The sequence below is a fragment of the Esox lucius genome, chromosome 5, assembly GCF_011004845.1.
Source record: "Esox lucius isolate fEsoLuc1 chromosome 5, fEsoLuc1.pri, whole genome shotgun sequence".
Lineage (NCBI taxonomy): Eukaryota > Metazoa > Chordata > Actinopteri > Esociformes > Esocidae > Esox > Esox lucius.
In genome coordinates, this window is record NC_047573.1 from 29,782,363 (window position 1) to 29,807,106 (window position 24,744).

Sequence of the window (24,744 nt, forward strand, 5' to 3'; positions counted from 1 at the left end):
TCGCAATTAGGGTAAACTATCCAAGGGTAGGAGTATATTTCTGAAGAATGACAGTGACCATAAATAATGAATAACCATGACAACATAAAAAACAGGACAGTAGGGCGGTTCCCGCTAACACCTTGTTTTAATAATTAGCTTGACAAACACCTTGTTTTAATAGTTAGCCTGACAAACACCTTGTTTTAATAGTTAGCCTGAAAAACACCTTGTTTTAATAGTTAGCCTGACAAACACCTTGTTTTAATAGTTAGCCTGACAAACACCTTGGATTGCAAAGTACCTATAACACTGCAGGATAAATGTGACAGTCAATAACAGGAGTTTTCAGACTTTGTTTTAGATTCCCTCCCCTACTGCAGATACTGTGTGCGTGGACAAGCGCATCACTCACACACAGGAAGGAAAAGATTGACAGCCACATAATTGCACAAGAGGACTTCATAATTGTATGCAGATATGTTTAAATTACACATGACATCCCACGTCACACAACCACCGAAATCGGCCAAACACAGTGTTTTTATAAATGGACTATTTGAAATAAAGATATCTAAGTGCACATTTAAGGGTATTGGTAATACTGTGGAGTCATGGAGAGGCCAGGTATGTGTATGTTTGATCTATATCCACCCTCGCAGTTACATAACGGTTTCAAAAATAAAGAGTAAAATGATACTGCTTCTGAACAAGTTCCGTCATGTCCCTGTCTCAATTACATCATATCCTCAGCAGGACGCATCTGTTAAGATTTCCTCTCGACAGGGTCACTCTTTCCAGTAGCTAATAGCTAGATCATGCTGCACAAAACAATACATGAAGGGAGAATCACAACACCCATGGGACATTCCCTGTGAATTGATATACCAGAACAGGTTTCGCCGGTGGAGGGAATGCCAAAGGATACAGTATGTTAAACGGGCAGTGTTTTTACTTGATTTGTATTACATGAGTTTTAGGTGTATAAAGGTATGACGCCATCTCATAAATGAGTTGTAAACAGCAATCATTACATAACCATTATCAGGAGACACAAACAGTCACTGGCCGGACACAAACATGAAAGTTGCTGTACTAGTAATGTCCATCCATCATATGACGTGTGGTTGAAATGTAACACAAGAGTTGTGTTCCAGGGTGCTCAACTTCCTAGGGCATCGGTGGAGTAGGGAGTTTCCCAGAAAACCAAAAAGGAACAGAAAACACAGCACAACATTGTGCGGATGGTGGGGAGCGTACAGAGACGTAGGTTATCGGCTAAGGATGCGACACTTCACAACATTGCCCCTAGAGGGGGTAGGAGAGCTGTAGTCTCGAGGTCCATGCAGAGCAGTCTCAGAAGAAGAAGACCAGGATGGGGAAAGGAGGGGTTTGCCTGGGATTCACCATGGAGGGGGTGAGGTGATTTACTCGTCGAATCGTCCCTCAAGGATGCTCTCGAAGGAGAAGGGCACAAACTTGAAGCCCTGCCCAGTGTAGAACTTATTCTGGAACTCCACCCTAACAAAAAAAGACAGGAAGGTTCAAGAGATTGTAAAGCATTTACAGGAGTGGCCACTACTAAAGGCTTTTCATGTACAGGGGTGCTGGGTAAGGTCAAAAACCCTGTGGACATCCACAAAAAGACAAACAAAAATCAGTGATTTACTGAACAGATGAATTGACATTTTAGGTAATTTTAAGTCAGAACAAAACGCAACACAAAGAACAAAACCTCTTGAATTTCAACCAATTACAGGGTTTTGAGGTTAAATAAAATATACTTGTTCCAACTTCTGGGCACATGACTAAAACCAGCTCTTATTTGAATGGCAAGAAAAGGGAAATCTAAGTGGAACACTCTGATTTCCATATTTAGAAATAATCCCTTTCATTAGGCAAAATTTCAGGCATTAACAAGCAGCATAGTCCACAGATACAAGGCCTAGTGCTTGGCAGTATCACCATCTTTCTGAATCAGAACATACCTCAAAGGGGAAACTCCTGGAACCAATGCAAAGAAAAATATATGCCATCACTAAGTGGATGAAGATGAAACTGTCATTTCGTAGGCTAACTTCCATTGTTCAGCTCCTACCAAGAGCTGCTGAATATCTTTCCAACTCTAGTTTCAAACAAACATACACACCAGCTTTGACTTGACAACTGATTAATTTAATCCTTGTCTGAGCTTACACTGCATCGTTTAACCTCCATAAAAGAATGTATGTTTTTAAGTGAACCCTTCCTTTTTTTAGGGCCAGGAACAAATACAGACACCAAAAAGAAACCCTAGATGTCTTTGATTAAATTTTAAATCTTTTTTTTCAAATATGGAAAGTATGATTAGTCGACACACAAGGCCAGCGATTATTACAGAGACCTGTGATTAATTTTTTTTTTTTTTTAGATGATTACATTACATGGATTCCAGTTAATATTGCATTAATACTGTGTATTCTCCTTTAATTAGTTATATAAGGATATAAATGTCTGTGATACAATGAGCAGAGTCACTAAGGAAGTATTAAAATGTTTTTCATCTACTTCTATGAGTTTCTGATTTGTAAAGATTTCCCTCAGACTCATGGCATAAGTTGTACAGTGCATTAATCTAGAGGCTGATGCCATGGGGCCCCTAAATGTGATAGTACGGCCCTGGGAGTAAGTCTGAACACGTATAAGCCAAGTTCAGAGATTTACAACCATCTGCAGGTATGGAATGTTTGCTCACATGTATTGACTGATCCATCCCTATGCTGTGGAAGAATCATTTGATCTTTTCTGTAATTCATAGGAAGTCCCACTAAGTTCACTCCTTCAAAATTCCTTAACGGCGCCGCTCATGCAAAAACAAGGTTCTGATTCATGAATTCCTATTCAAGCCTAAATTGGTTTTCACTTACCAAGCTGTTTTTAACTAAAAAGGCAACTGGTTTATATGCTGTATTTTTAAAGATGTTTTACCTCAAATGTATTATTAAGGCCTTGAAAAATATATTGATATTAGACGAATAACCTCATAAAGGTTTGAAAAGCTAAACTATCTGCCAGTGATTAAACAATTTAGCTTGGTTGGGAAAAAGCATGTTAACCTTGATCAGCTTTTCACTCGAGACCCATAAAACGGGCCTTTAGAAAATGTAGTGCAATACGTTCAGGAAAAGAAGCCATTTTGGACACAGCTCCGAAGTCCAGAATAAACAATGGGTGGATTCCCAATTCCCATTTCTCCTCAGCCTCAGCTGACAGGTATACGAGAGGAGGCACGGGGAACACCAAGGAATGTCCCATCGGAATGGCAAATATTTAGCCACCCGAGAGGGCAGCTTGAGGGTACAATAAAACAGAATGGATCCTCAGTCAGAACAGGTTTGTTCATATTTCAATTAGACATTTTTTAAAACTGATACTCTGGCTAATATCCTGTACATTATGTCATTTGGATTTCATTAAAAAGGAATGGTTTATTTAGGGGAACAGCATGACATTTACAATTCACACATTGTAAATACTTTAAGGGGGTCTACACAGCATTTTCCTGGGGGCCCTTTTGAGGTAATTTGAGGGAAGACAGGCCAACTAATGCTTGGGAGAGGGAACGGTACCACGCTGCACCAATCCAACACTGGCACACTCAAAGACATGGGGTCAAAGGCAGGTGGGCGGGCGTGAGCCTTCAGCCTCATTCTGGCTTCCAACAAAAACACACACTCTCCTACAGTAGAGCTCATTTCCCAAACCATGAGGTCAGATAGTCATCAGAGCTTAATAGCCAGTGCCAGTTTGAGAAGGTTTTAAGAAAATAAACCTCTTTAAGTTACCTGCCAAAACCCAGCACCTAGAAAGATAGCTTGCTAAAAAGAATATATATACTGTTTATACATAGCCTAATTCTTGTCATTCTACCTGTCTACGTTACACCGGGTAGAGCTGTTTTTCCACATGATGATTATCACTGGAAAACTGGAGGGGAAATGGGTACGATGGAGAGGGGGGTAAATGTCTCATGAACACTAGACAGTTCAAAGTGCATCCTAAATGGTCACTACGTAGTGTACCACTTCTAATCAGGGTGCTATTTGGGACTGAGAGCTGGATCATCAGTCACCTCTGGATCCTGTTACGGCACAGGGATCACCGTTTACCCAGAGCACTGCTTTGAGTTCACACGACAGCAGGTGAACAGACGTTCAGGGGTTCAAAATGAGCACAAGCATGAACAGAAACGATGTGTGGGCTGCGCGGGACATAACTGTAAACTGCATATACAGAGCCAGAAATCTTCTGTGTGTGTGTGTGTATGTGTGTGTGAGACAAACCAGTGCAGACGAAGGGCGTGCAGGAAAGCAGACAGGCCCTCCATGATGAGCAGAATGCAAACGGTGAGCGTGGCGAAGGCCGAAAAGATGATTGACAGGCCGAAGAAGCCTCCACCGCTCCTGGAAGACAGGCCCAGGTGCATCACCATGGTCCACAGCACCTCTGAGAGCTCTGAGAGACAGGGAGAGAAATAAGGAGAGAGAAACAGAAAGAGCGATATTGAGAGAAAGAGACAAGGAATTAGAGGGAGTGAATAACACAAAGAATAAGACAGAGAGCAAAAAAAGAGAGGAAGACAGAGTTCAGTGAATAAACGAACCAGTGAGAAAGAAACTGATTAATGAAGGTTAAAGAAAGACGGGGAAAGAGAGTTGGAATAAGAGAAACGGGCAGTAAGGGCAGATTGAGAGGTGAGGAGTGAGAGATGAGAGGAAGTGTTTGTTCTGCTACTAGGTCGTTATCCACCCATTAGTGTCAAGTACTGGGAATGATTGAGCGAGAGAGACCAAAAATTACAGTGTGTGCTTTTCGCATGAGTTATGATTCTATTTTGTTTATGTGTGTGCTGACAATTAGTTCCACAGAGCCGGTACTTGCATGTACATGTGCATTACATTCGCGTGTGTGTGTGTGTCACTCACGTGCGTGGGCCAAGCTAAGGGCCCAGAGTCGCAGGTAGGAAGCCGTGTTGGAGATGCAGCCCAGGCAGTATTCTATAGTGTGAATGGCCTGGTGGACTGCCACGTCTCCAAAGTCAAACTGCAGAGAGAGGTGTACATCAGGGTTGTACTCTCAGAACAACCTGTTCTCAATTGGATTTAATGCAATTCCACTGACAACTACATGGAAGTGAACTTTCCCCAGATCAACACCCACTAATAATATGTTATGACCAGGGCTGGCCAAAAAATGTAGGGCCCCCAAAAAGGCTAGGGCCGGCACTGGCTATGACATTCTAATGAAAGGATAGTCCTTTATCACTACAATTTAAAATGTGACTAACGAAAACAACCGGTGAGTGTTGGGGTGTAAGCGATGGAAATGGCCATGCCTATAATGATGACGTAATGGACCACCATTGTCTCCTTTGAACATTGCATGAGCATAACGATACTTAATACAAAACACGGATGCTTAAAATGTTTCCCTTCAGGTCAAAACTGGGGCAGCATTTCTATACTGAAAGGCCTTAAAGTCATTAAAGGTTCATAACCACTGGTAAAGCAGATTTTTCCTTGTACGGGATGTGAACAGAAAAACACCAGAATCAATCGCTCTGCGTGGCACTCATTCAGTTCAGCTTGGCATGGGACACTTCCTTTTTCCATCCCTCTTTCATTCTTCATTCCGCGCACAGTACACGGAAAAGCTGGTGTGGGCTCACATTGTTCTGTTTGAAAAAGGCTTCCAACCTAATGTTCTAACCAAAACAACACTATGGTGAAGAACATGGAATTGTCAAATGGAAGATGCTGATTAGCACAGATCATAGTTTCCATCCAGCATACTGATATAAAAAGCCAAATAGTAGAGCAAAGCAAAGTCATGCATTTTCAAAACCCGATGCATATAACTGGGAATGGATGGATGTAGGAGTAATGGTAAAGCAGGTGTTGAGAAGGGAGGGAGTAGCTAGGATTGGAAACGGAATAAAGGAGGATCCAATTACCGACAGACTGAAAGAACTGACATATTGAAAGGCAGACAGACAGAATGGGCAGACAGACAGAATGGGCCAACAGACTGACAGACAGATGCACAGCATGCTGAGCCCTTACCGGTTCCTCCTCTGCATGCTTGAAAGTAAGCAGAGTTCAAAGGTTAGTGGCATGTTTCAGAAGCAATACTTTAGTCTTGTTTTGGGACTACCATGGCAGCACTAAGAAATTAACAGTACGCATAACATTAAATGGCACTTAGCAACAACAAAATAACAATGCACTAGTTAAGCCAGCATCGTTGCTTAATGTTTCAACTTTCAGAAAAGGTGTCTAACAGCCCCTTTTAAAATATTTAATCTGGGACATAGTACATGATCACATTTCACAGTTGCATTGCGACAAAAAAGCCTGCTATTTAACACCCAAACACTTACATAGGAAATCAAAGTACACTGCTAGCACTACAACATACATAGCCTCTGTAAAAACAACTCTCGTACCAGGGGTTTTGTCACATTAGGGCTACGTGAAAAAAAAAAGACCTTCTGAGTCACAAATTGTTTTTCCTCCAAATTCCATCCCTGCTGCAAAGATTCACTAAGGCTGGTTCTCATGCATTATCACCTCACTGTTTACCTTTCTGGAGCCACTGTGAAATGGAAAATCCATTTCTTATCTTTTCCATTCCAACCCATCTCTCCTGACTCGTGCCCACATTCTCCCCTTCACTCAACAGCACAGTATCTGCTATTTGACATAAACGCCTAATAGGGCGGTGACGTATTGAAACGAAGGGGAAATTAACAGGTTTTTATCCAGCTCTGACAAATTATTACAGGTCATAGCTGGAACATAACAAGCCAGTATATGAGCGTATGTGAGAATGTGCAAGGAGACCACTGTAAAGTACAGTAAATGCCCACAGACTCATGAAGTTAAATTATTTAAAATGGCATGAGAGAAAAATTCAGCAAAATAAAAATATATATAACCATGTAACGATTAAAGATCTTTGAGGGTACAGTGTTTGAATGACAGATAATATTGTTTCCATTGAGCGAGCAACATGTTTTTGTTATGAGTATTTGTTATGAGTAACAAATTAAACACAATTACAAAAAATATATATCTAACACGGTTTATAATGCCAGGATAACAAAATGTCCCGAATTAGAAAATAAATTGAGAGACAATAAAAAAGAAAAGAAAACAGGAGATGAGTACAGCCACATAGAAGTATGATTATAGTCAGTGTCAATCAGAGTAAAGGAGGTTATTTTGAATGACCATGTTGAAAGTTGGGAATGTCAGGCCCAAAAAGACTGAATGAACAGAGTCCCTTTAGCTTACCTCGTCTCCGTCCTCAGAGTGCTGTGAGAGCGCGTCGTGGTCCATAATGCCAGCTTCGTCCTCCGTTGGCCCATTGCCCACCCGCACTCCTCCGAATTTCTGTGTGCCCTGTTGGGTGAGTCCGGTTGATGAGGACACGCCTGTTTTCTCTAAAGATTGCTCTAGATTCTCTGCAGGGCTTTCCTCCCTCTTCTGTGACTAGATACAAAAGCCACAAGATCTGTGTCTGGCTTAAAGCATGCCTTTGGGTGGTACATTTGTGTTTGGCACTAAGGAAGCCAGCCATCAAGTAGACAGATACAGAATATTTTAATGTAATGTATGTACAGTATATGTTGCAGGTAAATGTTTCAAACTAAATTTGTAAAATATATGCAAATATAATGTACATGACAAAGGCAGTACCCTCCACTAATATTGGCACCCTTGGTAAATTTGAGAAAAAGATACTTTGAAAAAATGCTTTGCTGTTTATCCTCTTGGTCTTTCATTCAAAATATTCACAAGAAATTAACCTTTAATTGAAGCAAAATGATTGAAAATTTGAAATGAGTGAAATCTTTATGTTTCTCCAAAACAGATGTGCCACAATTATTGGCACCTATAGAAAGAATAAAATCTAACTGAAATATATTCCCATTCATATTTTATGTTTTTCAGTTCACCTGAGTGATAAGCAACACTTAAGTGGTAAGTCATGACTTCCTGTTTCACTGGGCCAAATGTCCATAGTCATCCACCACTATGGGAAAGACCGGAGAACACAGCAATGATGTGCCTGTGATGAGTTAAAGGTTATATTTTTGTTAATACTTTGAATGGAAGATTAAGAGGATAAACAAAACAAAAAAACTTTCACAGCCCATTTTGCTTATATTTACCAGGGTTCCCAATATTAGTGGAGGGCACCATATAATAAAAATGTTTGGAAGTATTCTAAAGACTTGTGAGGTGGTCCTTATATGCCAAACAAGCAAACCTAGCCCTGTGTTACTGAAATCACTAAATATATCAACCTTTTTTACATGCGGCAAAATTATTTATAATCTTTTATAATCTCTCATGAAAAAATCAAAATAAATCGATTTGTTATACTTTACATCTTTTCCAAGGCATGCTTTAAGCATCATTGTATGGCAAAACATAAACAAGCATGACGTTACAGATGTTCAAAACAGTCCATAGAAATGAATGGCCACGATAGAAGTGAAAGAAAAAAAACAACAACAGGTTATAGAAAACAGGTCATCAACAAGAGTCATAAAAGGTTAAAGGTTAAATTGGAGGAACATACCAGGTGCTTCTTCCACAGGTGCTGGCGCCGAAGCACCATTGTTTTCACTATCAGCATACAAGGAACACATGCAAGGGCAATCAGCACCAACATTATCTGGATCCCCATCTACAGATTCAAGACAGAAAGGTGGTTAACAGACAACGTATATCAGACATGAAGCCCCAGCGACCAATGTTAACTCTCTCTCCAGGACCTGGCAGAGAATTGTGACCATGTTGTCCATACTCTTGTTTGCACTGGTCAGAAAGAGAGAGAAACAGTAGAAGGACAGTTGTAATAACAGTAAGAGGACAGTTGTAAGCATGTTGACTTCACTGTTCTACCTTCTCCTATGTTAAGTTATTTCTGATGGGTGTGGACAAAGGAAGGAAGGCAAGGACAGGAAGTCGGGCAGCAATATTCAGCCGGGCAGCAAAGGGTCCAGAACAGTTAGGAGAGAATAAGGAAGGGAGGTCACACCTGTCCTCTGTAGAGGGGCTTGTTGGTGACATCGCTGTAGTTAAAGAGGCACATGTTGATGAAGGCAATGAGGAGGCTGGGTGCGTCCTTTGAGGTCAAGGCATCGTAGGCCGTCCACTTGTAGAAGACCAGGAGGACGAGGTAGCCGAAGAGACTGGACATGAAGACAATCTCAGGGATGAAGCCCAGGAAGATGTTCAGGGGTTTCTTGAAGTAACTGACACACAGTTACAGAAGAGGAGAACATGATTGTCTGATGCGTTTTCAGGATACAGACCTTTCTTTCTTGATGTTTCAAACAAAACATCAAATACGACAGAATACAGAATTGTAATAAACAGATGCTGCTCAAAGATGTAACTACATGCAGTATGTATTAAAGGTTTGCAATTTAAATGTTTTTTCATAATTTGCTCTACTCTAAAAATTTCAATAATTTGCACTTATTTCGTCCGAACAGGCCTTAAACTCTCATGAAGAGGTTGACAGAGAACAACATTCACAACAGTTCTTTGATAATGGCTGTTATAGGTAAAAGTCCACAAGGACACACAGTGTTGCACTCAGAAGGCTACGTACAGGTGGTTGAACAGGCTGAGAGAGACGCCGAACAGCATGTGGATCACGCCCAGGATCACAGACATCTTCATCTTGAAGGAGTTCAGGAAGGTCAGTTTGTTGGTGGCAATGTTCCAGATCTGAAAATAGCACAGCAAAGGTGTTGGTAGAGATGCAAGTGAACCACTGACAGGCAGTGGCTCTTATTGTAAAACAGGCTCCTGCTATGTGCAGATAGATGGTATGACACAGGCAGACACACCGGACAAACAGACAGAGAGACAGACTTACAGGGTCGATACCCAGTGGATAGGGCCCATTGAAGACCCCTGGCACCGCTGGGTCCAGCTGCAGCACCTTATTCTCACTGAGAGTTTCAAACCTAGATGGATTATAAACAATTAAGTGATGTTGGACGAGAAGGCCTGACTCGCAATCGCTGTTCCAATTCATCCCAACAGTGTTCAATGGGGTTGAGGTCAGAGCTCTGTACAGGCCACTTGAGTTCCTCTACGCCAACCTAGTTGAACCAAGTCTTTATGGACCCGCTTTGTGCACTTCACCAAACTGCTGCCACACAGTTGGATGCACCCAAATGTCTACAATGTATTCGTATCCTGTAGCCTTATGATGACCTTTCACTGGAACTAAGGGGCCTAGCCCAAACCCTGAAACACAGCCCCAGACCATTAACCCTCCTCCAACAAACTTTACAGTAGGCACTATGCATTCCAGTAGGTGTTTTCCTGGCATCTGCCATACCCAGATTTCTCCATCAGACTGCCAGATAGTGAAGCGTGATTCATCACTCCAGAGAACACGTTTCCACTGAGTCCAGCTTTACACTACTCAAGCCGACGCTTGGTTGCCAAACTGACTTGTGGCAAAGGTGGCATCCTATGACAGTGCCACATTTGAAGTCACTGAGCTCTTCAGTACGACCCATTGTACTGCCAGTGTTTGTCTATGGAGATTTCATGGCTATGTGCTGGATTTTATGCACCTGTGAGCAATGGGTGTGGCTGAAACACCTCAACTAAATAATTAGTAGGGGTGTCCACATACCTTTGGTCTTACTGTACATAAAGGGTTGCTATAATGCATGAATGTTTGAGTACTGTTGACATCATTCAAACAGCTTGAATAGCTTGCTACCAACAGCTACCCTCTCCAGATGGGCCTTGATTGGTTGAAAATTGGCAGATTCATAGGTTGGACAGTTAACTGATAGATTACTTACGTCCAGTTGCCTCCCTTGGGGTTGAACATGGGCCGAACACTCCAACCGGAGCCAAACATGTTCAAGGATTTGGAAAAGCAGTCGTTGTAGATGATACCGGTGTAGACTGAGAAGATTCCCATGAGCAGGATTATGTAGCGTCCGGCGAACACCATGTTGAACATCTGCCAGGGCAGGGATAGCAAGAACACACATTGGAGCAGAGGCCTAGGTCGGGTTCATTGGAGAAGAGAAGAGAAAAGAAACTGGGACAGAGAGGAATGACCTGGACCCATCCAATAAGAAATGCTCACTTCTATTTCCCTTTCCCAATTGATCGGGGGAAATTGGAAAAGGGAGCCAAGATTTCCACCATAGAAACAGAAAAATACTCACTTAAAAATGTACAAATGTGTCCTTTAAGGAACATGAAGGAACACCATCCTGGTCTTTCCAGATAGAGAATACTGAAACAGGGCCATACCTCATTTTCTGTTTTCTGGGAGAGAATGCGGCTCTCTCGGAGGACCAGGTAGAGGGCAGCACAGGTCATCAGCACACCGTGACCCATGTCCCCGAACATGACAGCAAACAGGAAGGGGAATGTGATGATGGTGTACGGTGCTGTAGGAAAGAACACTGAGTTAGACATAGCGGAGTGAACAGGAACACCTTACAGCACAACACTGAAAGACAACAACAACAACACAAACAGACTTGACAGAACATAGACACAACAAAACAGCAGAAAACAACAATAAGATATACGCAACAAAATAGAGAGACAATAATAACAACAAAACCAACAGAGACACAATGACAACAACTGCAAAGACACCCAGTGACACACCTGGGTTGATCTCGCGGTAATTCCCGATCCCATAGGCATCCACGATGTTCTGGAATCCGGAGGTGAACTTGTTGGTCTTGTTGAAGGTGGGTGGAGTTTGCTTGGTGGTCATCCTGTTGAGAATGGAGGGCACTGTGGAGCCACTCCTCTCCTGTAAAACCCACCAATCAAACAAGTCATTGTTCTGGGGCTAAATTTGCCATGCCTACAGATTAATATTCAGCCCCCCTGTATCCTAACCTTTATCATTAGGGAAAATGTAAGAAACCCTGCCTCTTTAAAGGCTCATTTAAAATAACTAAAATAATAACTAAATGTCTTTCCTGCCATTGAAAAATATAAGTAAAAAATCAATAAAAATAAGAAGAAATTCCTAAAAAATGTAATTGACCATCTGTCCATTAGAGTGGTTCACTTACTTTATCGACAGAAAATAGCTTATCACACACTCTGGCCTATATTGTATGTAAAGAAGGACCAGATGGTTGAAGAGAAAAATGACTGAAGAAACCGCCTTGTCACTAAGACCTGCAAGCAATGGCTGAAGGAACAGACACCAGGTCAGTTCTACCATGACTAGGCAGAGACATTGTAGTATTTGGCTACATGATAAAATTAGGTCAACATTTGCCTATTCCTGTATTTTATTCAGCATGAAAGAGGGCAAAATAGGCATGGATATAAACCTATGGGTTAACGGGTACAATTGTCAGGCAGAACACATTACGCATCAGCGTTTGTATCTGATAAAACAATAATTTTTATTATGTGTTATGATTTCTGTCCAATTTCAAGTTTCTATTTAACCCTAAAACAATGTAAAAAATGTAATTCATAGGACTTCTTGCCATACTGTATAGGTCTGTCATATTAATTTTCAAAGTCAAAGCATCACAATCGCATCAGAAAAAAACAGGAAGAGAGGTCAAGAATTGAAGTCAACCAAGGAGATCTAAGCCTTCTGTTTCACAACTCACCGTTCCTCTGCGCAGGGCGAACTGGATAGAATCCAGGTCGGATACAGGGCACCAAACCTCAGCGATTAGGCACTTCTGGGTGACGTCAATGTTGCACAGGTTCAGCGTGTGGTAGATGGCCTTCATCTTCCTGACTTTGATGAACCACACCCTCATTGTCTTGGCTGCAGCCTGGAGTACCCTCTGTCTGTGATCCTCCGTCTGGTTCAGAACCTGCAGGGGAGGTGAGATAGCTGGGTTAGGACCTGACCTAAAGCTTGGGTCCCATTGCAGGCAGGCTCCCGTGAAACATTCCGCTTGTTGATGCAGACTAATGGTTGAGGAAACTTTTGGTCCGCCATGTGGTGCAGAACCTGCACAGTCAACAAAATAGTGCTAGCCCTCTTAAAGAAAGCCTAGGGTAATAGGTGTTATCTTAGGGCAGCTCACACAAGTGTTAAAGTTGTAGGTGCTGACTAATGTCATTAATGAAAATTACTTGCGCAGTTACTCCAATGCTGGGCAGGGTTAGAGGGGCACATAAGTGAGACACCTTATGACAAGAACTACTGTAGAGAACATTGTAACTTAAACCATGTTTATTGTATTCAGGTAGTGTGTCATGCATTCAGCAAAAATGTATGTTCTACAATTTTGTCAGGTAAGTATGCTTACGTTATCATTTTCCATAACAACCTCAGAGAAATTAGGGTTACTGCCTTGCTGGGCTGACGCTTTAACCACTGGGCTACCCTACCACCCAAATGTCTCTACCACATCCTATATCTGCATGATTACTTTAGGCTGTTTCACGCCAATAGCAATTGCAATAGCTTTCTAAATTCAACTCCTCATTTGAAAGGCCATGTGGACTGCAGGTTTTGGAGGATCTGACTGATACACTGACTACACCATAACTTTAAAAGAATTTCAGTTCCATGTAAGTCCAATATATTGTATCTATGTTGAAAATCTCCCATTATGTAAAGCTACCTGGAGCAATTCGTTTAATTGCCCCACCCAGCGTCAGAGGAAATTGAATTTTCACCTTGTTGGCTTGAGATTCGATCTATGAACATCTTGATTCCCAGACCAACAGATCAAAGGGCTAAACTTCCAGTAACCGTTTTAAAACAATTGCTCACTATTTGACTGTGTTAAATGTCTTTGTGGCATACCATCTGGAGGTCGTCAATACGGGTGTTCACACCCGCTGCCATCTCCTTCCTCTCTTGGGGTGTCTCGGGGCACGGGTAGAGCGAGGCACGGAACCTGCAACACGAAAGACACAATTCATGCAAACTCACAATTCCACTAAACATATTATACAACCTGAATTGCCAGAATGGACATACCCCTTGAAATACATTTTCCGTGATTAGACAACAAAACCGACTTGGACATTTAAGAGTCTCTAACACATTGGCCTCCAACATTGTTCCTGGAGTTCTAAAGTCTAAACCTAATCTAGTGTACCTGATTCAAATCATCTCAAATAACGAGATTAATCAGCAAGAAATGGGGTTTTGATAAAAAAATTAAGTTTTCTTGGAACAGTTGGGAGTTAAAACCTACAGGAGGGTAGTTCTTTAGGACCAGGACTGCTCTAACGTTTTATATATTTCTAACAGTCAAATGCAGTATTGATGAACGGACTGTTGGCAGTAACGTACCCCTCACAAATCTTCTTGACCCGGTTCTTCAACTGATCACCTTGGAAAAAGATGATGAAGACAGACTTGTGGACTTGGTCGCCCTATAAAAGAGTGAAATGAGAACTTGATAGAGAGTCAATCATCTCACCAATCAATAATGGACTGTCGGAATACGTTTAAGCCAACAATTATGTTATTTTTCCTGGCTCATTTGGTCACACAACATTGTCTTAGATGGGTATGATTTTAGACAGGGTGGCCTTGTTTTTTCACACTATGATCTCCTTTTGGTAGGTTGGGCAGGCCTAATCACAGTTGTTATCTAGAGAATATGCTCTCCTGTAAGTGCCTATATGCTGGAAAATACTTTGTAGTTGAGTGAGAACAACACAATGGATTGGCAAGATAAGCAGCAGAAGACACCTGCCTTGATCTTAGAATCTCTCAAACCACAAGGGTGCTGTTGTAGAGTGACAAAGCTACAGCAAATTTGACATCACAAAATTGGGAGGGGTAAAACTGAAAAAACAGTAATAGGTGACATTATTTACCGTGGTGGGGTCCTCCAAGGGATCCTCAATTTCTGCCTGACGTAAAAATACATTTCCACGACACACCCTCCATAACATCCTCTCAAAGGTGGGGATCCTCTCTCGGCTGATCACTCCGGCAACAAATCTGCTCGGCCGATAACAATGTGTCAGTATAACAATGTGTCAGTATAACAATGTGTCAGTATAACAATGTGTCAGTATAACAATGTGTCAGTATAACAATGTGTCAGTATAACAATGTGTCAGTATAACAATGTGTCAGTATAACAATGTGTCAGTATAACAATGTGTCAGTATAACAATGTGTCAGTCTAATCAAATACAATGCGATGTCATAGGTGAGATTATTCCTTCTTCAAAAATCTATTAATCTGTAACTTTCTAAATAGCATTTAATACAGGTGCATAAAATTTGAATATCATCAAAAAGTGTATTTATTTCAGTAATTCCATTCAATAAGTTAAACTTGTATATTATATTAATTCATTACACACAGACTGATATATTTCAAATGTTTATTTCTTTTAATTGTGATGATTATAACTGACAACTAATGAAAATCCCAAATTCAGTATCTCTGAAAATTTGAATATTACTTAAGACCAATACAAAAAAATGATTTTTTGAATTGTTGGCCAACTGAAAAGTATGAACATGAAAAGTATGAGCATGTACAGCACTCAATACTTAGTTGGGGCTCCTTTTGCCTGAATTACTGCAGCAATGTGGCGTGGCATGGAGTCGTTCAGTCTGTGGCACTGCTCAGGTGTTATGAGAGCCCAGGTTGCTCTGATAGTGGCCTTCAGCTCTTCTGCATCTTCCTCTTCACAATACCCCATAGATTTTCTATAGGGTTAAGTTCAGGCAAGTTCGCTGGGCAATTAAGAACAGGGATACCATGGTCCTTAAACCAGGTACTGGTAGCTTTGGCACTGTGTGCAGATGCCAAGTCCTGTTGGAAAATGAAATCTGCATCTCCATAAAGTTGGTCAGCAGCAGGAAGCATGAAGTGCTCCAAAACTACCTGGTAGACGGCTGTGTTGACCTTGGACCTCAGAAAATACAGTGGACCAACACCAGCAGATGACATGGCACCCCAAACCATCACTGACTGTGGAAACTTTACACTAGACTTCAAGCAATGTGGATTCTGTGCCTCTCTTCTTTGGTTTAACAATCCTCTCCAGGGTGTGGTTAGCCCTATTGCTTGTACACTTTTTTCTACCACATCTTTTCCTTCCCTTCGCCTCTCTATTAATGTGCTTGGACACAGAGCTCTGTGAACAGCCAGCCTCTTTAGCAATGACCTTTTGTGTCTTGCCCTCCTTGTGCAAGGTGTCAATGGTCGTCTTTTGGACAGCTGTCAAGTCAGCAGTCTTCCCCATGATTGTGTAGCCTACAGAACAAGACTGAGAGACAATTTAAAGGCGTTTGCAGGTGTTTTGGGTTAATTGGCTCATTAGAGTGTGGCACCATGTGTCTTCAATATTGAACCTTTTCACAATATTCAAATTTTCTGAGATACTGAATTTGGGGTTTTCATTAGTTGTCAGTTATAATCATCAAAATTAAAAGAAATAAACACTTCAAATATATCAATCTGTGTGGCATGAATGTATAAATTTTACAAGTTTCACTTTTTGAAAGGAATTACAGAAATAAATCAACTTTTTGATGATATTCTAATTTCATGACCAGCACCTGTATAGTATGTGTTATTGTTTTGACCTAGCCTTCAGTTATCTTTCATGTTTATCTTTATTTTATTTACAAATATATGCCTGAATAATAGGAATAAAATGCATAGAAAAATAATGCACAGCACTTGTGAATTGAATAGGGACCCCTGTTCTAGTCTATTTATGTGTATATACAGTATAAATATTTCTGATACTAAACAGACAATAAAAGCAAAATTTAAGCACACAACAAAAAAAGCCATTTTTAATTGTATTTTAAACATATATTGTTCCGTTTCCCAAAAAGTTGGGGGTCTGTGTAAAATGTATATAAAAACAGAATACAATGATGTGCCAATCATTTAAACCATATATTTAATAGAAAATAATACAAACATTTCAAATGTTGAAACTGAGACATTTTATTGTTTCTTGAAAAATATATGCCCACTTTGAATTTGATGCCAGCAACCGTTTCAAAAAAAGTTGACAGAGGCAACAAAAGACTGGACAAATTGTGTAATGCTAAAAAACTAAACCTTGTTGAATATCACACAACATATTAGGTCAATTGCCAACCAATTAGTAACATGATTTGGTATTAACAGAATTCCAGAGAAGGTCATTATCATTAGTGATGGCAGAGAATTCAGCTACATTTTCAATTATCATCAGACATGATTCTGTAGTGGACATCACTGCATGGGCTCAGGAACAATTCTGAAAACCATTGTCTGTGAACACAGTACTTTGCTGCATCCACAAATGCAAGTTAAAACTCTACCATGCAAAAAGATACCATATATAAACAAGAACCAGAACCACCGTCGTCTTTTCTGGGCCCGAGCTCATTTAAGATGGACTGAGGGGAAGTGGAAAACTGTCCTGTGGTCTGACTAATAAAAATATATACATGTTTTGGAGCAACATAAGGCAGCCATCTTTTCTACAAGACAATGCCAAACCAAACTCAGTACAGTATGTATTACAACAGCATGGTTCTGTAATAAAAGAGTCTGGGTGGTAAACTGGCCTGCCTGTCATCCATTGAAAACACTTGGCACATTATGAAACGAAAAATACAACAAAGGAGACCCCGAACTGTTGAGCAGCTGAAATCCTGTATCAACCACGAATTGGAAAACATTTCACTTTCAAAACTACAGCAATTAGTCTCCTCAGTTCCCAAACACTTACAGATTATTGTTAAAAGAAGAGATGATGCAACACAGTGGTAAACATGCCCCTGTCCCAAAAACCCTACAGATAAATGTCCACAATATCATGCATTTAGTTACATTCCAGTTTTCTCAGCGTTTACCTCTCCAGGTGAGCTCAGGAGGATGGGGGCTGATGGCCCACACCTGGTGTCCCAAATCTTTACAGAACCAAATGATATCCAGGACACTGATTAACATCATCAAGGGTCTCTTTGTCTAATACCCTTCCACTCTTTCTCAACAGACACTTCTCATTACACCACCGTGTTGTTAAAAGAATAGGTGATGTGACACATTGGCAAACATGCTCCTGTCCCAACCTCTTTGAAACATGTTGCTGGCATGCATCAAATTCCAAATGGGCATGTATTTTTCCAAATACAATGAAATGTCTCAGTTTCAACATTTGATATGTGATCTTTGTACTATTTTCAATTACATATAGGAATAAATGTTTTGCACATCATTGCATTGTATTTATTTGCATTGTACGCAGCATCACAACGTTTTAGAAACAGGGTTGTACAATTCCGTGTGCTCGCTGTATAGTGATTGTAGCTTAACTATTGTTCTTCAGTGTTCTTACTATTGACACTAGATCATATTCACATAGCTATAGAAGACAAAATATGCTTGGCATTGATACTGTGTGAAAACAATGTGACTGAAACAATGACTAACTACTTTGCAAAAAAAGAATACTACTGTTCTCATTAGGTTTTAATGAAGAACAACTTAACCCCAGTTTCATTAAAAGTACCTTATCATCCCAGAAAAACGGCAATACATTTGTTAACGGATGGATGAGGCCTAGCTGTTAGCCTGGCTCAAAGTTAATACAGATCAAAACTTATCAAATGGCCCTCTGTCAGCCCTAAGCCTTTAACAGACTGGTTTATATCAACAATTGAATTGCCTGGAAACCTGGACGTTGCTTTGGGAAAACATGTCTGAACGGCATGTCACTTACCCCAGTCGGAGCGGTGCTCCCCGACCACCCTCATTGCCCTCCATCAGGGCCGATGACTCCTCCATCAGGGCAGGATCCTCCATCTTTGGACCGTGCGGAATGATGAGGATGACGAGGGCGACGATGGTGATGACAATAATGGCAATGATAATGATTATGGTGGTGAAGACAACCATGATGAGGTCAATTTATTTTTCAAATTGATCACAATGTTTGTGTCAATGGGGTAGGGGTTCATTTTGAAATAAAAAAAACAGAAACTGCATCCAGAAACACTAATGCAGGCATGCCATATAATGCACTGCATTAAAGGGGATATGTGAAGCATTTTAGAAATACAATGTTGTTAATAGATTTGCAGTAATAGCGAAATGATATTGTTTCATAACACATACAAAAGTGCATCCTAAAATGCAGAATTCGTTTTGGTCTACTGAAAAGCAGCAAACTCTCTTTTCCCTATCGGCAACTAAAGCTTTTTTCATTCTGGAAGTTTGAAGTGAATTAAATGCTATATGAACAGGCAAAAACCTAATGAAATCCGAGAATGTGTAAAGAGGTCAATGTACTGCAGGGGAATAGAAATACAACGCTGTCATTGGCACACAGTCAAAAAAATCTGATCTAACATAATTATTAGAATATAGGTGAAATCGTTCATGATTTATTTATTATAACAGGTCCAATAGGTAATTACTTAAGTTCAGTTTTGATATTTTTGTTGTTTTTGCATCTTAACATTTAGAAACTGTCATTTTCAGGTTTAGAAGATATTGCTAATAGTATGTCGTATAAAATATATTTTTTAGCTGTACTGTAGAGGATTGCTGACAATGACATGAACATCTGTTTTGATTTACATTAAGCATCAACAAGCATCAACCTCATACATTTCCTCAAGTACACATGTACACCGATCAGCCATAAAATTATGGGTTAGATGTATTAGGCAGCAAGTGAACATTCTGTCCTCAAAGTTGATGTGTTAGAAGCAGGAAAAAGCGTAAGGATCTGAGTGACTTTGACAAGGGCCCTTGTGGGGTGTTCCTGGTCTGCAGTGGTCAGTACCTATCAAAAGTGGTCCAAGGAAGGAAAAGTGGTGAACCGGCGACAGGGTCATGGGTGGCCCAGGCTCACTGATGCACATGGGGAGCGAAGGCTTGCCCGTGTGGTCCGATCCAACAGACAAGCTACTGTAGCTCAAATAGGTGAAAAGGTTAATGCTGGTACTGATAGAAAGGTGTCAGAACACACAATGCATTGCAGTTTGTTGCGTATGGGGCTGCTTAGCCGGAGATTAGTCAGGGTACCCATGCTGACCCCTGTCCACTGCCAAAAGAGCCTACAATGGGCACGTGAGCATCAGAACTGGACCACGGAGCAATGGAAGAAGGTGGCCTGGTCTGATGAATCACATTTTCTTTTACATCACGTGGATGGCCCAGGTGGGTGTGTGTTGCTTACCTGGAGAACACATGGCACCAGGATGCATTATGGGAAGGAGGCAAGCTGGCGGAGGCAGTGTGATGCTTTGGGCAATGTTCTGCTGGGAAACCTTGGGTCCTGCCATTCATGTGGATGTTACTTTGCCACATACCAACTACCTGAGCATTGTTGCAGACCATGTGCACCCTTTCATGGCAACGGTATTCCCTAAAGATATTGGCCACTTTCAGCTGGATATAGTGCCCTGCCACAATGTACATAAATGGTTAAGGAATGGTTTGGGGAACACAACTATGAGTTCCAGTTTTTGACTTGGCCTCCAAAATCAATCCAACTGAGCATCTGTGGGATTTGCTGGACAAACAGATCCGATCCATGGAGGCCCTCCTTGCAATTTACAGGATCTGCTGCTAACGTCTTGGTGCCAGATACTACAGCACACCTTCAGATGTCTAGTGGAGTCCATGCCTCAAAGGGTCATCAGGGCCGTTTTGGTGGCAATAGAGGGACCTACACATTATTAGGCAGGTCATAATGTTATGGCTGATTGGTGTAAATAACAGTCTATTAACCTAACACCATCAATGTTAACTCAGACCTCACTCTCTCAAAACATACAAAGCAAATCTGATTTGGTCACTTGTAAATGTGTGTTTTACAGTCAGTAATCCAAAATTATTTTTAAAACATACAACAGATATGAGTATTAAGGCCTGCAAAGTGAACACAGCTCTAGAGACACGATCGTCTTTCCTCAAAGCAATAGACAAATGGGAGACAGGCAAGTGAAATCTGTTTGTCATTTCCTGGTTGCTAACATTCTACACAGTTCACACTAATATCTGTTTTTTACAGCTGGTCAACTTGGTAAGCAGGTCAGCCAAAGGTCTAAGTCAAAGTAACCAGCACGAGTGTGCCAGGAGAGGACGGTAATTATTTGAATGTGAACTGTTAAAGCTGTGATCTCCTTTAGCCAATGGTTACACGCCTAGACGTCAACGGCACAGTTGGATGTCAGACTGCTATATCTTATGTGGCTAGCTGATATATTGACATTGATTGATATATCCATGTGTTGACGACTGACCTCATCAAAGAACTGCTGTGTGCGTCGCAGGATGTGCTTCAACTCGGTCAGCTCCAAGAAGTTCTTCTTCAGGGCTTCCTGGTTGGTGTTGATCTCCTTCAGCTCGTTCTCCAGCTTCTCAAACGTAGCCTGTCAATCAAGCAGAAACAACCAATGACATTGAGCATTAGATTAAATTAGGGTGGAATGAGGCAATGGTAGAAGGTATCGTTATACCATTAGAACCTCTAGAACAGACAGAAATGTACACTTTTAAAATGGAGACCTGGTGCACCTATTACAGGCCCATTGAATGGGGATTCAGGTTCTAGTGGAAAATATATCAATAATGAATCCTAAAAGGTGTCCTAACCATGGCCTATAATTAGGGCCAATGTATTGTGTACTTTTGGAAAAGCATTCTGTACTTTTGGGATTAACAAAAATAAATGTTTTATCTCATTTTGAGATTAATGTGAATTGGGTTGTTTTTTATTTGCATAACCTATAAATAGAATCAGTATCATATCAGTATCATATCTGAAATTCCAGGTTTAAAGTGTCTGGTTTTAAAAACATGGAGGAAAAATCTAATCAACACATGTATGATATTGTACACCATTTTCAGGTAACACTTTTGTCTCGATAATGCCACTTCCACAACCAGTGGACAGAAATTGTGGACATAATCTTTAAATATCATAAGGTTCTTATGAAGATGAAGACAATAGCTTCTATACCTCTAGGTCAATCATATCCCTAGGAAAGGGGACTTCAGGGTTCTCTCCTGTATCAACAGTTGGGATGTTGGCTTTCTTGATCTCCTTCTCCACAAACCCTGCAATGCAGAAAAACAAGTCCTGTTCAACACAGATTTTAGTGGCCAGGTTGCTAAGACTGTTTCCGCTTCCTTGCCATCTGCTAATGGGCAATTGAGCAGCACAAACCAATTTGTGTGGGCATCATCATCATCAACAAATGTATTTATAAAGACCTTCCTACAAAAGCAGTTGTCACAGTGCTTTTACAAAACCTGAAACCTCAAGGAGCAAACAACAGTGTTGAATTTCAGTGGCTAGGAAAAACTCTCTAAGAAGGCCGAAATTTAGGAAGAAACCTAGAGAGGACCCAGGCTCAGAGGGCTGACCAGGCCACTTCTGGGTGTGCCAGGTGAGTACAAGTTGTAATTATAAAAAAATGCAATGTGAGCTGAGTCCAAAGTCTATTAAACTTAATCCAGGTCAGAAGGACAGGGATAACCCCGGGGGAGGGGGTGGGGGGGCAGCAGAGTGGCAGCTGAAATCATCAGGTATTGTCTTGTGGTGAACCTCATCCCTAAGTATAGCTGGTGTATACAGTGGCTCTGCGTCATTGTCGGAGATAGCAAGCCGGCCTTCAACTGATGTAAAAAATGGGGCTTGACAAAATGGCAAAAATCTGCAACCAAATGAAATGCCCAATCAATTTTAATTAATTATTTTTGTCCAATTGATTATTTGTTCATGGATAAAAAAATGTAAGCATCGAAGTTATTACTAAGATGCAAAATTGTATGTTTTTCAATTCACTTCCTTGTTAATATCCATCATTTGTCACACACAAAATAGTAAATTCTAGGGGTTATGCTAGATGGTGATGGACAGAGAGGAAAGACAATTAAAACTGACTGCAAATGTTGTCACTACTGCTACTACTGTAGTTTAATTCTCAGTCCCTTTGAAACAAGACGTGAAAGGAGTGTTGGCAGGTAGTGAGATTAGTGCGTTGTATTCTTTGATATAGTACCTCTCAATTTGTAAGTTATACAGATTTCTTATCATAATTAGTATTTTAAACAGGTCAAATAGGATTAATTATAACACTTACTCAGTTTCCGGTCCATCTCCTCACACCGCCTCACTTCATTCACAAACTTCCTCTGGAACACATTCACGTCTGGGTTGAGCTAAAAAAACAATCAAGAAAAAGGTATCACAGTTGCCCCTTTTGGCCATGTCTCATTGGGGAGAGGTCTTGTGGACTTTTTAGAAAACAAAAGATAGATGTCTGATATGTGACTTACATCACGGAACTGAACCATTCCCAGCTCTCCCAGCTCGCTGACACAGCAATAGGCTGCCTCAGATTGGAGAAAGAGCTGGGCCAGCGTCATCTCCTCGCTCCTGAACAGTTCCCCCATGGTGACCACCTCACACACTCACTACGGTTTAAAAAGAACTATACTGCTGCAAAATAAAGGGAAAATGCCTGATAGGGACTTATATATAGACAAACTGTGATAGAGAGACAAAGGTAGACTATATAGGATATAAAGATGAATAGAGATACAGTAGATACAAAATACTACACAAGATGTTACAATACATGTAATGAAGGACACAATATATTTTTAGTGTGTCACGCTTATTCTGCTGGTGCCACCTCAATGTACTTTATACATTTCCAAGGACTGTCCTCAGCATCAGTCAACATTAATGTTAACCGTTGACTGTATGGGATTAAACGTCCGTGTCCTATTAAAATCCTGCACTAATCCTGTCGTGTGTAATGCCCTCGTGTGACTGTACACCGCTCAGTCAAACTGAACATACTATTCATTATACGGCATACATTGTATATACTTGTGGATTTCCCAAATATGGTGAATCACTTAACGTTCAATAGACAATTTACTCTTATTTGATATAAGCATGAGCCAAAAAAGCAATGTCGCACGGTAGAGCGTCTTTTCTGCCGCACTGTCCTTCGTTCTTCAAGGACGCCATGATGAGGCTGCTATAGGCAACTGGGCATCCCTTACAATATGATACAGGTAACGGAGAAAATAAGATCAAATTATAGGAATATTTATTTGATGATATACGTCTTTTGCACAATTAGTAGTCAATACATAGTGGCCCAAATCTCAAATATTGAGGATTTGAGAAGTGAACCATATAGACCTATATAGTCTTGACCAAGAAAATGACGACGATATAAAATGAAAACATCCCTCTTTAACGTCAAGATAAAAACGTTAGTAATATTAACCTATTTTTTTCACAATAGGATATGTTTTTTCACCAAATGTCTATAGATATTATTAGTCTAATGGCCGAATGCAAAAGCTGAATTACTTTAAAACGATCGATTGGTGGCCGATTGAGATTATTAGTATTTTTTTTTGTTTTTATTTGGGACTCCAGTCCATTATATCAGTACATTTTAAATAAACCCATCAGCTCACAGCAAATCCATTGGATTCATCCGTGATTATCTGACGTACATCAGAAAGATTTACACCTTAAAATAAATGTATATTTAATAGCACTCTGTTAATTAGATTTACATTTACATACAAGTTAGATCAGACAGACATTTAAACAGGCAATGAATTAGCTTACCTGTGTAGAAATTCTTCAGAATTTCTCCAAGTCGGACGAGAGGCACTCTCCTCACGAATCAACGTGACGTCACGCAAACCATCCGCTGGATCTGAGGGATGGTCATGTGATGAGCTGG

General features: G+C 40.6%; 1 protein-coding gene across 5 annotated transcripts; it reads right to left on the reverse strand.

The window, feature by feature from the left end:
- Nucleotides 1-1,286: 1,286 nt before the first annotated feature.
- On the reverse strand, nucleotides 1,287-24,744 carry atp6v0a1b (ATPase H+ transporting V0 subunit a1b). 5 transcript variants are annotated; one of them, XM_010901230.5, is made up of 22 exons: nucleotides 24,627-24,744; nucleotides 23,306-23,465; nucleotides 23,110-23,188; nucleotides 21,984-22,081; nucleotides 21,265-21,393; nucleotides 18,732-18,814; nucleotides 14,859-14,985; nucleotides 14,326-14,408; nucleotides 13,831-13,924; nucleotides 12,674-12,886; nucleotides 11,697-11,847; nucleotides 11,331-11,470; nucleotides 10,868-11,031; nucleotides 9,919-10,009; nucleotides 9,649-9,767; nucleotides 9,070-9,286; nucleotides 8,608-8,715; nucleotides 7,314-7,511; nucleotides 6,081-6,098; nucleotides 4,944-5,061; nucleotides 4,302-4,473; nucleotides 1,287-1,500 (listed from the first exon to the last, which is right to left on the reverse strand). In XM_010901230.5, exons 2-22 carry the CDS (start codon nucleotides 23,420-23,422, stop codon nucleotides 1,407-1,409), a joined length of 2,613 nt encoding a protein of 870 aa, XP_010899532.1. In that variant the 5' UTR covers nucleotides 23,423-23,465; nucleotides 24,627-24,744; the 3' UTR covers nucleotides 1,287-1,406. The 5 variants fall into 5 exon arrangements, with proteins under 5 accessions (XP_010899532.1, XP_010899531.1, XP_034147995.1 ...); XM_010901229.5 differs by having other exon boundaries at nucleotides 23,306-23,468; XM_034292104.1 differs by lacking the exon at nucleotides 24,627-24,744 and having other exon boundaries at nucleotides 7,314-7,421; nucleotides 23,306-23,422.

What these genes read in the sequence shown, in the direction of transcription:
- atp6v0a1b (XM_010901230.5), bottom strand. Translation starts at nt 23,422, where the DNA reads ATGGGGGAACTGTTCAGGAGCGAGGAGATGACGCTGGCCCAGCTCTTT. An exon ending in CACAGCAGTTCTTTGATGAG is followed by an intron (nt 18,815 to 21,264) that starts GTCAGTCGTCAA and finishes CACGGTCCAAAG; the next exon opens with ATGGAGGATCCTGCCCTGAT. An exon ending in CCCAGAAAACAGAAAATGAG is followed by an intron (nt 11,032 to 11,330) that starts GTATGGCCCTGT and finishes CTGCCCTGGCAG; the next exon opens with ATGTTCAACATGGTGTTCGC.